General features: G+C 33.3%; 1 protein-coding gene across 1 annotated transcript in view; it reads right to left on the bottom strand.

The window, feature by feature from the left end:
• LOC142334846 (anoctamin-7-like) overlaps nucleotides 1-13,821 on the bottom strand; it is a 35,078-nt gene that overhangs the window by 1,732 nt on the left and 19,525 nt on the right. Inside the window, exons 10-13 of the mRNA XM_075383173.1 lie at nucleotides 11,122-11,317; nucleotides 10,763-10,856; nucleotides 679-793; nucleotides 21-116 (exon numbers count right to left, since the gene is read on the bottom strand). Coding sequence (XP_075239288.1) covers nucleotides 21-116; nucleotides 679-793; nucleotides 10,763-10,856; nucleotides 11,122-11,317 — 501 coding nt within the window. The remainder of the gene's footprint in view (nucleotides 1-20; nucleotides 117-678; nucleotides 794-10,762; nucleotides 10,857-11,121; nucleotides 11,318-13,821) is intronic.

A 13,821-nucleotide genomic window follows, 5' to 3' on the forward strand; every position in this document is an offset into this window, starting at 1 on the left:
AGTGGCGCGAAGTCATACACCTCCCAGTATGCGGCCATGTGTGCCATATTCCTCTTCCAGAATTCCAGGAACAACACAGAGTACAGAGACATCACACATGCGTAGAATATTGTGTACTGAAGAAAAAAAAGAAATAATTTGCTGTAGTCATATCGCGTTAGAACTTTTGTATTAGTTTGTGTTCAAAATGTTATCGTGGAATGACTGGTTGCATTTTACTATTGTGGAATAACTAGCTACCCAAGACAATCCAGAATAGTTTTCCTCTACGTACAAGTTATTGAACTAAATCCAACAAACTGGTCTCACAAGATTCTGTTTACGTAGTGCGAAAAATTACAAGTTGTTTCAAGTTTTCAGCCAAAGTTTATACAAACAGATATTCCACTTCATGTATTTTTCAGTTAGAGGGTGGGAGGGTGGGCGGGGGGGGGGGGGGAGTGGGCAGTTTGAATGACTCTGCTACCCAGGTTGACAGTCATTAAAAAAAACCCTATAATCGTAATAGGCTGTATATGACACACTGTAAACATTTTATAATTGATTATTTTCTTTTAATTGAACAACAATTGTGCAACAATAGCGCATCATATGTATAATATCGTATATTCTTGTGGGGTTATTATTAAGTGGCAACCCGGTCAGGCGAATGAAAATTAAAGTGAGATGAAATGATGCCTTGTTGTCGAATGCGACTCCGACAGATGAGAAGAGACACTTGGATGACGAGTACCATACCTCACACACATCACACAGTGGACACATGGTGTAGTTGCTATTGCACACTTGAGTACTACAAACAAAACAAACAAACAAATAAAATTCCTTATGTCCTGATAGGACTGGGTGCCGATCAGAGCACAAAATTTTGATTATAAATTGATGATTATATCCCTTTTGAAGAGTTGCCAATATACAGGTCAAGATAGAAATGATAACCGATGTGAAATCCAATCAGATATACTTTAGTGCAATCCTAGCAATATATAATATTTCTAATTTCAAGCGAGCTCACCCGGACCCGAGTGTCATGGACTTTCATCACTGAATCAGTATATTCCAATAGTAAATCGACGATTCACACGGGTTGACCACCATAAATGTTTCTTGGAAACCATACGTAAGACATGTTTGGTTGTATGACTTCTTTGATACCATACATAAGACCATAAAAAAAACTTAAAGATGATCTCAAGTGACGTCTTTGCGATCATGCAGTACGTCAAATATATCGTAGTTGCAACTGGTCTTCAACAAAAAAAATTTTCAATGGTGTCTTGGATATCATATCCAAGACCACAGACTTTTATGGCTCATCCAAGATCATAATTTTTTTCGTGCAATCTCATTTTTTGGCTCGAAAATGCTTTTCACAACACCCTAAGTGGGTTTCAGGCAAAAAAACGGAGATCCAGAAACAACTCATTAAACAAATTTAATGACTTCTGGATACAATCTCCAATACCATAGACTTTTACGGCCCATTCAATATCATCGAACTTTCTCTTGCGTAACCTAAGTTTTTGACTCAAAAATGCTTTCCGCAGAACCCTATGCGGGTTTCAGGCTTAAAAAAATGAGCTCCAACTAACCAGTTGGTTCCTTAAATCTGTCATCAGAAAGTTATTTGAGGGCAAATTTCTATTTAATCGCATTTTAGGTCAAATTAGTGTCACCCAAATTCCGGTACCCCAAAAAACAAAAAAAACACCCACATATCGGAGCTGCTTAGATTCCTGAGAGTGGGATTATCCGCATCTTTAATCTCTACCTGTTTTTGATGAGCTGAGTGCGTGAATTTTTCTTCTGCTTGAGCCCAACCTTGAGCTTGGCGCATTTTCGGCTATTTTGGCGTTGACTAGATAAAGTTGACTTTCTTTTGTCGGATTATAGATATAAAGTTATAGATTGCCCATTTTACAAAGTGTCACTATTTTCAAATTTTACTCCTTTTTTAAGGTATTTAGTGTAATATTTTAGCGAAAACGTGAAACTCGGAAATCGAAACATGTCGTATGGTACCGACCAAAACCTTGATACATCTCCCCTAGAGTCACAAGATTTTCAAGTTTTCGTTGTTTTAAAAATATGTTTAGTTTTTGTTTGAATTCTCATTTAAAAGATTTTTTGATTTTGCGTTTTGTTTCCTTTATTTGGAATTGATTGAATTTAGAAAAAAATTTTTCAAAACTTTGAACTTCAAAGCACTTTTGTTGCTTAGAACGGTTTTCAATTTTTTGTTTACCTAATACTACTACTTTTTGAGCAAAGTTCCAAGATTGATCACTCAATATAGTCAAGAAAAATTTCTCGACTGCTTCACACTTTTTGTTATTTCTCCCATAATATTAAATCGAATAGAGGCACCATAATCACATTTGGTTGTTATTGATCTGTTTTCAACTCCATAGATCTTTTCTTTTACTAAAATGTCTTGATCAACAGAGAAATTAAAGATGATTGAAGAAAAAACAAACTTTTTATTTTGCCAAAAATTCTTTGCTCAAGTGTCAAATATTTTTTATCTACCACAGCAGTTATCTTTTTCCAACAAGCACCCATGCCTGTTAATTGAAATGAACCATTGTTCCTTGCAAAATGAGAACTTTTCTTATTTCTTGAAATCATGGAAATGCTGACGTTGTGATATTTGTGGAAAATTCAGAAACACTATTGCCTCTATCGTGAGCTGGGAAATTTGATTCCGAACACGTTGTTAAAATTTGGAGTAAATAAAACTGTCACGGTGATAATAAGTGTTGTCCAAAAGTACGTTAAACGCGTTTTGGGACTGTTCTTGAGCTATTTTGGGAGATCTAGGTCACTGCTCGAATACCAAAACAAATGCTTCAATTAAATCTTTTGTTAATATCTCTGGAACTGCCATCCAAAATCAAATAAACGTAGTTGCGTTATTTTGATATTGAAGATATCAATGTAGCCTTATGCGGGTTTCATGCAAAAATTTGGATATGTAAAAACTATTTGTGAAACAAATTTATTGATTTCTTGGACACCATCTCTAAGACCATAGACTTTCATGGTCCAATCAACATCATAAAATTTTCTCACACCCAACCTCATCTTCTGACTCCTAATTTTTTTTCCACAAACTCTATGCGGCATTCAGACGACAAAAAATTTAAGCTGCGACAAACCAGTTGGTTTTATTAAATCCGCTGATCAGAAAATTATTTTAGGGCAAATTTCAAATTAATCGCATTTTTGGGTCAATTTGGTGTCACCCAAATTCCAGTACCCCAAAACACACAGTTATATCCACATAAATGGGCTGCTTAGATTCCTGAGATAGTGGGATTATCCGCATTTTTAAACTCTACCTGGTTTTGAGGAGCTGAGTGCGTGAACTTTCCTTCTGCTTGAGCCCAACCTTGAGTTTGGCGCAATTTCGGCTATTTTGGCGTTGACTAGGTAAAGTTGACTTTTTTTGTCGGATTATAGTTATAATGTTATAGATTGCCCATTTTACAAAGTATCACTATTTTCAAATTTTACTTCTTTTTTAAGTAATTGGTGCAATATTTTAGCGAAAACGTGAAACTCGGAAGTCGAAATATGTCCTATGGTACTGACCAAAATCTTGATACATCTCCCCCTAGAGTCACCAGATTTTCAAATTTTTGTTGTTGAAAAAATATCTTTATTTTTTTTTAATTCTCATTTAAAAGATTTTATTGATTTGGCGTTTTGTTTCTTTTCTTTGGAATTGATAGAATTTAGAAAAACAGTTTTTTTCAAAACTTTGAACTTCAAAGAACTTTTGATGCTTAGAACGGTTTTCAATAAACTCTATTGACATGATTATAACAAGAACTGCTACAGACCAAGCCAAATAGGTGAATAGATTTTTTGTTTACCTAATACTACTACTTCTTGAGCAAAGTTCCCAGATTGATTACTCAATATAGTCAAGAACTGTTTCTCGACTGCTTCACAGTTTTTGTTATTTCTCCCGTAATAATAAATCGAATAGAGGCACCATAATCACATTTGGTGGTTATTGATCTGTTTCCAACTCCATAGATCTTTTCTTTTACTAGATGTCTTGATCAACAGAGAAATTAAAGATAATTGAAGAAAAAACAAACTTTTTATTTTGCCAAAAATTCGTTGTTCAAGTGTCAAATGTTTTTATCTACCACAGCAGTTATCTTTTTCCAACAAGCACCCATGCCTGTTAATTGAAATGAACCATTGTTCCTTGAAAAATTACAACTTTTTATATTTCTTGAAATCATGGAAATGCTGACGTTGTGGTATTTGTGCAAACTTCAGAAACACTATTGCCTCTATCGTGAGCTGGGAAATTTATTTCCGAACTTGTTGTTATAATTTGGAGTAACTAAAACCGTCACGGTGATAATAAGTGTTTTCCAAATGTACGTTAAACGCGTTTTGGGACTGTTCTTGAGCAATTTTGGGAGATCTAGGTCACTGCTCGAATACCAAAACAAATGCTTCCTTTAAATTTTTTGTTAATATCTCTGGAACTGCCATCCGAAATCAAATAAACGTAGTTGCGTTATTTTGATATTGAAGGTATCAATGTAGCCTTATGCGGGTTTCATGCAAAAACTTGGATATGTAAAAACAACTCATGAAACAATTTTATTGATTTCTTGGACACCATCTCTAAGACCATAGACTTTTATGGTCCAATCAACATCATAAAACTTTCTCATACCCAACCTCATCTTCTGACTCATAATTTTTTTCCACAAATCTCTATGCGGCATTCAGACGACAAAAAATTTACGCTGCGACTAACCAGTTGGTTTTATCAAATCCGCTGATCAGGAAATTATTTTAGGGCAAATTTCAAATTAATCGCATTTTTGGGTAAATTGGGTGTCACCCAAATTCCGGTACCCCAAAACACACGAGTATATCCACATAAACGGGCGGCTTGGATTCTTGAGATAAAGGGGCGTTTCCCCGTATGTAACTCCTAAATGTTTTTCAGGAGTTGAGGGCGTGAGTTTGTGCTCTCTATGCTCCGAACCTCGTGGCCCATTTTGGACACCGATGACTGTTTTGGGCGTCGCAATAGTAAAATGATTTTTTTTGTCTGGAATCAAAGTGTTTTAGATTGCCCATTTAATGGGGAGTATCACTACATAAACTTTGTGCCTGATTTCCCTTCGCTTTGATGGTCTTATTCAGCGAAACGTGAAACTCGGTTATCAAAATAGGTCATTCCGTAATAGACCTTTAATTTAAAATATCTCCTCGTTGAAAGAACCAATTTTTGATCGGTTTGTTGACCTGAACTCAACGCGATCCGGAGTCGAAACTCTGTAATGCGCATAAAGTTGTTCAGAGCGAAGCAAACTGATATCCCAGTCTACCAGTATCATATAGGTTGTAACACAAAAAGATGGTCTGCCTAACGCTTCTACAAAAATTTCGTTTTTTTCAAATAGAAATATCAAAAACAGTTTATCTGTTACTGAGCTTTTTTTTAAGGAATCAGTTTTCCTTTTTGTAAAGATAGCGATTGCGGCATTTCGTAGGCTGACTTGCGCGGCTGAAAAACTGCACTTGATATCTGATGAGAAAAAGGTAGGCTCGAAAAAAAATACGCATTTTTAAAAGACATTTCACTTTTTAAAATATTGAGTCAATTATCAATTTTTCTCCGCATGCTAGACTAGTTTGTGTCGATGTCTGATGATTTTTTGATGTTTCTCACATTTATATGGTTCAATAAAAATATTGCTTTCGAAATAAAAGTGATTTATGTTTGCAACTTAGATGACTTTGGTCTACTTTTTGCTTCTTAAATAGACCTCTTTTTTGCTTAAAATCTCTCTAATTTGATATTAAGTGTACCATGCGATGAACTATTGGTTATCATGTGCAGATGTATTTATATTGATGAAACGTAGCAGACTTATGGTAATTGGGTCCAAAGAGCAAAACTTTCTTCTAAATGTCAATAAAGTCTCTCAAAAGTCACCAATTTTCCGAAATTTTGAAGATGTAAACTTTAACTTTACAAATACTCCAAATTCCTGTTGATAATTAAAATTTTTCTTTTGTTCGATTTATTAAATTTGGTGGCTTTGATCAGTATATATTATCTATAAGTGTTTTTGATACAAAATAACACAGACTGTTTATATAGTTGACGCCAATGTAATCCTAATTACCCGCGAAGTTGTTTCTTTTCAAGCAACTTTTTTTTGTTAGTGTTATTTTTTTGAGTTCGTCCCAGTATTTAGATTGTTTTCATCATTTTTTTTCAAAAACTCATGATAACAGGATCACAACAATGTTGTAAGATGATTATGCCTATTTTATTCAATCTTTTTGATAACATATGCATAAAAAACTATACTTACAGAAACTTTTCGCCTTGCAAATAAAGAAGCTTTTAACGCACGACGAGAAGAGAATTATACGATATCAGTTTTGTTTAATGAAAAGTCTGGATTAAGATACAAACTGATTAAAGATGATTCCTGTTTCATTTCATGGTTTTTGACGTGGCTCAATTCTGCTTTTATCTGTATACTGTTTTGATACAAAAGAAACGTCAATTACTGGTTTTTTAGTAGCCTACTCCTGCAATTTTTTTCTTACAAACCATATACCTACCATAACTGGTCTTCCTTAATACATAAATTTTGTGCCTGTTTTCCCTAGGCCTTGATTGCCTATTTCAGCGAAACGTGAGACTCGGTTATCGAAATAGGTCATTGGGTACCAGACATTTAATTTAAAATATCACCTCGTTGAAAGATCCAATTTTTATCGGTTTGTTGACCTGAACTCAACGTGACCCGGACGTGGATCTCTGTAATGCGCATAAAATTGTTCAGAGCGAAGCAAATTGATATCCCAGTCTACCAGTATCATATAGTTTTTAACACAAAAAGATTTTTTGCCTAACGTTTCTACAAAAATTTCGTTTTTCAAATGGAAATATCAAGAACAGTTTTTCTGCTACTGAGCACTTTTTACGGAATCAGTTTTCATTTTTGCAAAGATAGCGATTGCGGTGATTCGTAGGCTGACTTGCGCGGCTGAAAAACTGCACTTGATATCTTATCAGATAAAGGTCGGCTGGAATTAAAAAAAAACGCAATTTTAAAAGACATTTTACTTTCTAAATTTTTTGATTAAATTATTAATTTTTCTCCGTATGCTAGATTAGTTTGTGTCGGTTTTTGATGATTTTGTGATGTTTCTCACATTTTTATGGTTCAATAAAAATTTTGCTTTTGACATAAAAGTGATTTATTTTTGCAACTTAGATCACGTTGGTCTACTTTTTGCTTCTTAAATAGGCGTCTGTTTTGCTTAAAATCTCTCTAATTTGATTTTAATTGTACCATGCGACAACCTATAGGTTATCATGACCTATAGACTTATGGTAATTGGGTCCAAAAAAGCAAAACCCTCTTCTAAATGTCAAAAAAGTCTGTCAAAATTTCGAAATTTTGAAGATGTAAACTTTAAGTTTACAAATACTCTAAATTCCTGTTGATAATTAAAATTTTTCTTTTGTTCGATTTATTAAGTTTGGTGGCTTTGATCAGTATATATTACCTATAAGTGTTTTTGATACAAAATAACAAAGACTGTTTATATAGTTGACGCTAATGTAATCCTAATTACCAGCAAAGTTCTTTCTTTTCAATCAGTTTTTTTGTTAGTGTTATTTTTTTGAGTTCGTCCCAGTATTTAGATTGTTTTGATCGTTTTTTTTCAAAAACTCATGACAACAGGATCACAACAATTTTGTAAGATGATTATGCCTATTTTATTCAATCAATGCCTATTTTATTTTTGATAACGTATGCATAAAAAACTATACTTACAGAAACTTTTCGCATTGCAAATAAAGAAGCTAATAACGCACGACAAGAAGAGAATTATACGAAATCAGTTTTGTTTGTTGAAAAGTCTGGATTAAGATAAAAACTGATTAAAGATGGTTCCTGTTTCAATCCATGCTTTTTGACGTGGCTCAATTCCGCTTTTGTCTGTATACTGTTTTGATACAAAAGAAACATCAATTACTGTTTTTTAGTAGCCTACTCCTGCAATTTTTTCTTTCAAACCATTTACCTACCATAACTGTTTTTCTTTAATACAGAAACTTTGTGCCTGATTTCTCTAGGCCTTGATGGTTTACTTCAGCGAAACGTGAAACTCGGTTATCGAAATAGGTCATTCGGTAATAGGCCTTTAATTTAAAATATCTCCTCGTTGAAAGAACCAATTGTTGATCGGTTTGTTGACCTGAACTCAACGCGACCCGGACTTGAAACTCCGTAATGCGCATAAAGTTGTTCAGAGCAAAGCAAACTGATATCCCAGTCTACCAGTATCATATAGGTTGTAACACAAAAAGATGGTCTGCCTAACGCTTCTACAAAAATTTCGTTTTTTTTTCAAATAGAAATATCAAGAACAGTTTATCTGTTACTGAGCACTTTTTAAGGAATCAATTTTCCTTTTTGTAAAGATAGCGATTACGGTGTTTCGTAAGCTGACTTGCGCGGCTGAAAAACTGCTCTTGATATCTAATGAGAAAAGGGTAGGCTGGAAATAAAAAACGCAATTTTAAAAGACATTATACATTCTAAAAAATTGAGTCAATTATTAAATTTTCTTCACATGCTAGACTAGTTTGTGTCGATTTTTGATGATTTTGTGATGTTTCTCACATTTATATGGTTCAATAAAACTATTGCTTTCGATATAAAAGTGATTTATGTTTGCAACTTAGATGACTTTGGTCTACTTTTTGCTTCTTAAATAGACCTCTTTTTTGCTTAAAATCTCTCTAATTTGATATTAAGTGTACCATGCGATGAACTATTGGTTATTATGTTCAGATGTTTTTATATTGATGAAACGTAGCACACTTATGGTAATTGGGTCCAAAAAAGCAAAACTGTTTTTCTAAATGTCAAAAAAGTCTCTCAAAAGTCATCAAATTTTGAAGATGTAAACTTTAACTTTACAAATACTCCAAAATCTTGTTGATAAATAAAATTTTCCTTTTGTTCGATTTATTAAATTCGGTGGCTTTGATCAGTATATATTAGCTATAAGTGTTTTTGATACAAAATAACAAATACTATTTATATTTGACGCTAATGTAATCCTAATTACACGAGAAGTTCTTTCTTTTCAAGCAGCTTTTTTTTGTTAGTGTTATTTTTATTAGTTCGTCGTAGTTTTTAGATTGTTTTCATCGTTTTTTTTCAAAATCTCATGATAACAGGATCACAACAATTTTGTCAGATGATTATGCCTATTTTATTCAATCTTTTTGATAACGTATGCATAAAAAAACTATACTTACAGAAACTTTTCGCCTTGCAACTAAAGAAGCTATTAACGCACGACGGGAAGAGAATTCTACGAAATCAGTTTTGTTTAATGAAATGTCTGGATAAGGATACAAACTGATTAAAGTTGATTCCTGTTTCAATTCATGATTTTGTACGCGGCTCAATTCTGCGTTTATCTGTATACTGTTTTGATACAAAAGTCTCGCCAATTACTGTTTTTTAGTAGCCTACTGCTGCAATTTTTTTCTTATAAACCATATACCTACAATAACTGGTTTTCTTTAATACCATGAACCTTTTATAAATGGTTTTATCAGATACCAAACTCTATTCATTTATGGCCATCTTGGATAGAGTTACCATTAATGGTGATCTTGTATACATAGGGTTTTCATTAATGGCTATCTTGAATATCATAAACCTGACCATTTATGGTAACTTGGATACCATGGTAAGATCATCCATGAAAATTTGGCCCTCCGTGGATTGAACCATAAATGATCTTAAGTATGGTATCTAAGATGGGCAAATCCGGGCACTAATGAATCAGAGTGACCTAAGGGTACCCAAGTATGTGCAGTAGAATTCCAGTAATTTTTTCTGAAAATAGTATGTACATGATGTTCTGAGTCTTTCAACTTGTTCATAGAGTTTTCAGAAATAGAAATGAATTTTTCGAATGAAACCTAAAAATTTTGGTTGACTTTTACACTTTCACTTGAATACTCTCTGTACTGCTATTCAGTTTTAATGATTTTTACTATGAAATGTCTGTAAAGTGCCATGATCAGAACTCTGGCCTTAGTAAAAATCATAAGGAAAATTTTATGATTCAACTGAAAGTCTATAACACTCGGCTCCGGGCAGTTAATGACTCATTAATGTTAATGTTCTGAGTCTTTCAACATGTTCATAGAGTTTTCAGAAATAAAAATGAAATTTTCGAATGATACTTAAAAGTTTTTGTTGACCTTTACACTTTCACTTGAATACTCTGTGTACTGCTATTCAGTTTTAATATTCACTTTCAATATTTAGTTTTAATATTAATTAAATTTTTAATGTTCACTTTTCTTAAGCTATGTTTTGGATGAATTCATTTTTCGGATTCTTTGTTGAGTTTTTCGCAAATTTCCGGTAGATAATAGTTTTTCATACTTTTCAGTCCAATCACAGCCGAAAAATTTATAATGTGCATAGTATCCACACAATTGGAGTTCATAATGTTCGGGAAAAATTCAGAATTTTTTAATGATTTTTTTCTATGAAATGTCTGTAGAGTGCCATGATCAGAACTCTAGCCTTAGTAAAAATCACAAGGAAAAATTTTATGATTCAACTGAAAGTCTATAACACAGCTCCTGGCAGTTAATGACTCATTCATAACATTTATATTTTAATGTTATATTTATCGGTTATATTTATCTTACGATAGTGGGTTGTCGATTGAGGCGTAGAATATGCAGTAAATCTGGACGAGCAATCCAATCACTGCAATGGGTACCAGACCACCCGTGTAAAATCCTGAAATCAAAACTGACTCAAAACTTTCTCGTTAAGCCTTAGTAACTGGCAATTTTCCAAATAGATCATGTATAAATTTGATTCACTTTAAAATCAATTTTTCATTATTAATTTTATAGAATACAAGTGTTGGAAAGTTCTTGAGTCACAATCCGATCTTTGCGTCTTCCGTTCAAAATTTAAACTAAAGAAATCGTCGACATCTTTTTTTTGCCGTAAACATGGAAAATTCTACGACAGCATTTTTTGAATTGTGGTAGGTTACCCAAATAGTAGAAGTATATGGCCACTTGTTCCCCAAAGTACTCTCTCACGTGATGCAGTGGCTGGTACTTGTTCCAGTTGCTCCAGTGCGTCCAGAACTTCCACAGAATCTGCCGGCTACTCAGATTGTCAGCCTCATTCTTTAACTTCCCACTATCTTTGTCGACTGCAGTTAGACTGGGCGCTTTCTTAGAACTCTGAAAAAGAGTTGCGTACGCGGTCTAACAACCTGCTCCCCTTAATTGATTAAACTAATTGATCTGTCTTAATAATACCTAGAATTTTATCAAATCGAAATGAAGAGCATTTTTTTATCAGGCTGGAAAGGAGTAAAAAAAAACTGCTCAAGTACAGAAAGAGTATTAGCTGAAATACGATTCTGTTTGATGTCAGCGTCTTTCGTGATGAAAGCAAAAAATGAATCCTAATTGTGGACAGCAGCGACAAAAATGATATGCATTTTTTAAATGAACTTTCAAAACTCATTTTGGCTAATTTTTTCCTCAAACTAGGGTTATCTTTTTACATCCAGATCATCCATGACTTTGTCAGATACAAATCTTCTATTTTTCTCTTAATCTCCAATTGCCAATATGGGGAAAATTTCTCCAACTAAACATCAATTGATGCTTTTTGCCTTTCTGCTCGGTGTAAGGACCCATTGCCAAAAAACCCAGTTTATTTCAATATTTTTCTGTTTTTTCATTTTGTTACTCCAAAGTTGTTACTCACGAGAGAATATAATTAATTTAACATAAATTTGAAAAACAATAATTAGCAGAAGGAAACATGTTTGGCTGTTAAACAGGATTACGGAACCTCAATAGGATTACTGTAAAATGTTTTTTTGATTTATAGAAAAATTGACAAGTTTTCTTCAAATGTGAATGTTTGCTCCAGAATGTGAATGTTTGAGATCCAATCGGCATAGTTGTAAAAATTATAAAAGCCAACATAAATGCTTAGGCAATATTTTTGAGATAATAACGAATTTCCACTTCAATCATAAGATATTTGGTTTTGGGTTCCAATGGTGATTCGTAATTTTGGGATATTAGCTTTTCAGTGTTTTGATAGTTGAAATACTTACCTCTTGGTTTTCGTGAAATATAGAAAAGATTGTTTTTTATTTAAAAAGTTCAACGAGCCAGTTTTTAAAACCTTGCAACTTATGTTTACAATTAGCAGACAGAAAGTAGTTTGTGATAATGCGTTGTTGCAAAAAATGAATCCTAATACAACACAAAGTCCAAAGCCCGTCTCAAGGAGCACAGAAGATGAGCTTTTAATATACATGACAGATTTATCAAGGTTTATAGCCATTTTTTGATCCTGAGCACTCAACAAATCGAAGACTAAAAAAAATCGAGAATTTTCCAAATAATGCTGCAAAGACTTTTTTCCATATACGGTAAGAACAACAACAAAAACCAAAGAACCCTCTCAAATAACACTTAAATTAAACAAATGATATTATATAGTTGTGCATTTGTCAAAAACAATTGAACGTCGAATTTTTTGCTTTATCAATTGCACAAATTAGCAACCCAATTGTTTTCCCGTTGGATGAATTCAATTGAGATTCTTTAGAAAATTTAAAACTGTGTAAAAATTCGGTCTGAATACGAAAAATAAATTAAGAAACGCACGATCACTAAATGTTACAAAACATTTAGTACAAAATATGTAATTAGTGTGCCATTTCTTAACTAATATTTCTCATCTTCTGCTTTGTTGAGATCCGGCTGGCTCTAATAAAATAACTGTGTTTCTATCATTTTCTCATCGGATCAATTAAATTCAACAGAATCGGGAAGAAAAAAATGAAAACGGTAGCCAACCATAACGAAAGAATGGGAACTGTTTCTTCTGTGATTTTTTGGAAGTGGGTTTTCTGTGGAAGTAATGGCTTCTAGGTTGTTTTATCTATGACTTCATTTGTTTTTTGAGGAGACAGTCAATTGCAACCAAATGAAGCTTCCTTTTAAAAATATTATAAAGAAAAAGCCATAAATGGTCGGAATTAAAGTTTTTTTCGGACCCTTAATATGCAAAGTTTGTTATCCAATTTTTTTGGAACCACTAACTAACTAGGACCACTCTCATTGTGTTTTGAGAGACAATGAGAACAAATTTTCAAGAGAATATAATTTGCTAACGCATCGTTTTTAACAGTAACTTTGGTTTAAAAAAAATCGGCTGGACATTCCTAAATAAAATAGTTGTCGTTTCCTTTAGAATTTGTAATTTTGTTTTGTTATAGTTTAGTTTTATTTGATGAAAGATTTTTGCTGTTACATTGCTGAATGCAACAAAAAGCTTTCAGGTAACTACACCTGATCTCATTCAGGTAAAAATTTACCTGAACAACAGTTCAGGTGTGTTTCAGGTTTCTTTTCTCCTGAAATTCAACTGAAGTTCCGATTCCCGTACCGAACTCCAAGTCTATATCAGTACTAGGCAAGTCTAAATCCAAGTCTTATTTCGTTTTCTAGTACTGGGCAAGTCTTAAAAAAAGTCTTACAAGTCTGACAAGTCTTGGCCAAGACTTGGGTAACACTTGCAAGTTGATTCCCAAGTCAAACCCAACTTTTCAAAAAAATTCGAGTGAAATTTTCGAATTCAAAAAAATTTCGCAACGTGCCACGATTTTGGCATTACTTTTTGGCCACTTTCCCGGGGTGCTAGAAAATGATGCCGG

Source organism: Convolutriloba macropyga, chromosome 2, assembly GCF_964194025.1.
Source record: "Convolutriloba macropyga chromosome 2, txConMacr16.3, whole genome shotgun sequence".
Classification (NCBI taxonomy): Eukaryota; Metazoa; Xenacoelomorpha; order Acoela; family Convolutidae; genus Convolutriloba; species Convolutriloba macropyga.